Genomic DNA, 3,145 nt, shown 5'->3' with positions numbered 1-3,145 from the left:
TGTGTGTGTGTGTGTGTGTGTGTGTGTGTGTGTGTGTTTTATATCAGTCCTTTTTAATTCACTTTTCTAAATTCAATGCATTTCTGTATCCTGTTTCAACCCCATTTCATATTCAGCTGAAAAAAATTTAAAATCCATTTTTAATTCAATTCTAAATGGCTATTTATGTGATTTTCTGTCTATAAGATCCTTATGTAAAGGTTTCTCTGATGTGTGACGGCCGGAGACTGAAGAAAAGGAAAACGTCAACGAAAAGGAACACTCTCAATCCTGTCTACAATGAAGCCATTGTTTTTGATGTTCCACCTGAGAACATCGACCAAATAAGTCTTTTAATAGCAGTAATGGACTATGACCGGTAAGATACTAATGTGTCTTTTTAGCTTCTAACTTAAAACTAGCGACATTACTCACATCATAGTATTATGTCGTTGTTGCATTTACATCTGAGCAAACTGAAGAAATTATCAAACACATTCGAATATGTCGTGTTTGGGAAGTCTGATTTATTTTAGAAAACTGATTTGTTCAAACAACTCAATTACATGAAGAGGTTCAGAAAATGACTGATTCATTGTTCATGCACAGTGTTTTACACCTTTAAAAAACACCTTGAATAGCTTTAATATAGCAAGCTGCCTTTTATCTTGTACTACTATATTTTAAAAAACTGTTGCATGAATATAGTTGGGCTTGTTGAAAAGACCAACATATGTAAGCAGCAAGCATCCAAACCAGCATAAACCAGCTTGGTCTTGTTAGATAAGCCTGTCTTTTCAAAGTCGCTTCCCCAACAATATTGTTAGCCCTTCAGTTTTAGCAGAGCTAATCCAAACGTACAGCTAGCAGCGTGGAGGGAGCTTGTGAGTGTTCACTGTCAAATTTGAACTGAAAAAGAGTCTCGTTTAAATTATATATGCTTTTAATTTTTGCCAAGCACAGTGCTCAGAGACTATAGAAGTTTATTCTTAGTACTGGTGGGTGATCTGAGGAATAGCCTGAGCTGTATATTCCCAATGCAGCGAGAGATTCATATCAGATTTAGATCACTGTCCTGTTTGAGAAGTACGAACCGCAGCGTTTAAGTGTCTCATCGCTGCTGCAAAAACAAATGAACAGAGAATGGATGGAGACCGAGAGACCTGGTGTCCTTGTGATGTGTATTGAAAGGTATATGAAAATATCTTGCAAAAATCATCAAATTTTTTTATTGCTAAAAGTGGGTAGACAACACTTTAAAGTTGGAAAAGACTAGAGACATTGTTTTGGAGGTGTCATGGTTCAGCTGTCACATTTTAAGCTTGGATATGCTCTTCTCATTCACAGCGTAGGTCACAATGAGGTTATTGGCGTGTGCCATGTGGGAAACAGAGCTCAGAGTTTGGGACGCGATCACTGGAATGAGATGCTCACATGTCCACGCAAACCCATCGCCCGCTGGCATCCGCTTGTAGAGGTACTGTTGAGCTTACGATTATCACTTTATGTCAATTTCAACAGAATGATTTGTTTTCGGAGATGTGTTTGGAGACCTAGATTCACTAATAGTCTGTTAATTACATTTGCTGATGTTTGGAGGTCTTCTGAATCAATCAAGTAAATCTTTAAATACTCTTGGATCCAGGGCTGTTCATTCTGAGTATTCTTACAGATATTATAAATAATAAAAGGTATATTTAAATGTTAATATACATATCTGTTTTGCAAGCAAAAGGCACAATGCCATCTTTTGAGAAAGAGCTGAAGAAGCCCACAGTATGATGAAATGTCCTCATGCATGAATTTTATATTTCATTTTTGTATTTATTTGCTATAATTAATTTTTTTAATTTAATTTGTTAATATTATTTTTATTTAAAATTTTTGCTCTTATTATTTATTATCAATTTATTTATATGCTTACATGTATTTTTAATTATTATATTATACTATATTTAGTTTATTACTACACTATTTTTAATGTACATTGTTTTCAAAGTTGTGGAAAATACACACAGACTTGACATACTTTGATATTACTTTTGCTTTAACTCCAATTTTATTTAATTTTGTTTTGTTTTGATATTAATACTTTTTCATTAAAAAAAATATTTTTTCTTTACATTTTTTTAATAATAGTATTTTTATGTATTTATTTATGTATATTATTTTCGTCTTTTATTATTTAGTTTATTGCTTGTATCATACACTATTTTTAATGTACATTTTTTTATAGTTCTCATAAAATACACATACTTTACCACATGTTTTCTGTTCTTAAACCACTCTCCCTCGAGGAAACTTAAAGGAATATGTCTCAAGATCATTTCGCTATCAGATGAGCTCTCTTCTCGGCTCACTCGGGCTACAGCTGTGCTTACCTGCAGTCGTGAATGCAGTGATGGACAGCTGTCTTTCCTCAGTCCACTGGTGCTTGGATTTCATGTGATTTTCTCATTGTGGTGGTGATATTATGATAACTCAGTTTCACTGATTTATTTGATCAGAAGTAATTCTATTTTGTAAGATAATTTAGTAAGATCATTTTGATCAAAGTAATTATGCAATTGAAAGACTCTTGACTCATTAAATGTGGTCATGCATTCTATTGGAATTGACCCCATGACTTTGAAGTTCCTAGTGCGGAATAGCTTAAGTACAAATGTTTTTGTTTTATTTTTAGGATTGGGAAGAAAGTGTTTACTTCTGAAAGTTTCAGTATGTTTACATAAGATTCAATGTCTTATCATATGCTGCCTTTATTACATCATGCGAAACAGCAGTGGAAATGTTATTGGAGTCAACCAAACCTATGAAAGTTTGCTGCAGAAACAAACTATAAAAGCCAGTGAAAAGTTATTTCAGGTGATAATATTTAGTAAGAAAAGTCCAGTGTAATGTCTTATTTTTGTTTACTTCCAACCCCTTTGAAGAATCCCATAAAGTCTATTTTAGGTTAACACCATAGACTGTATAAAAACATGGACGTAGTGTCCGTGACGTCACCCGTAATTTTCTGAAGAGCGTTTTTGAAGCTCAAAGTGGGCGGAGCAGGCCGTCGCCATCTTGGCAGCACGTTACTCCCGGATAATCGAAAATGGGCAAAAAGGCGGGAGCTGGTTGCTGAAGCCACTCCCACCTAGCTCGACGGCAGTGTCAGCAGCGG

General features: G+C 34.6%; 1 protein-coding gene across 1 annotated transcript in view; it reads left to right on the top strand.

Annotated features, from left to right (window-relative positions):
- Window positions 1-3,145, top strand: part of syt9b (synaptotagmin IXb) — a 41,176-nt gene that overhangs the window by 36,722 nt on the left and 1,309 nt on the right. Inside the window, exons 5-6 of the mRNA XM_016511521.1 lie at window positions 187-358; window positions 1,327-1,456. Of these exons, the coding sequence (XP_016367007.1) occupies window positions 187-358; window positions 1,327-1,456 (302 nt within the window). The remainder of the gene's footprint in view (window positions 1-186; window positions 359-1,326; window positions 1,457-3,145) is intronic.

This window comes from Sinocyclocheilus rhinocerous, unplaced genomic scaffold (assembly GCF_001515625.1).
Source record: "Sinocyclocheilus rhinocerous isolate Xijiao unplaced genomic scaffold, SAMN03320098_v1.1 scaffold534, whole genome shotgun sequence".
Taxonomy (NCBI): Eukaryota; Metazoa; Chordata; class Actinopteri; order Cypriniformes; family Cyprinidae; genus Sinocyclocheilus; species Sinocyclocheilus rhinocerous.
Note: the sequence above shows the minus strand (reverse complement) of the source record. Positions and strands in the feature narration are given on the sequence as shown.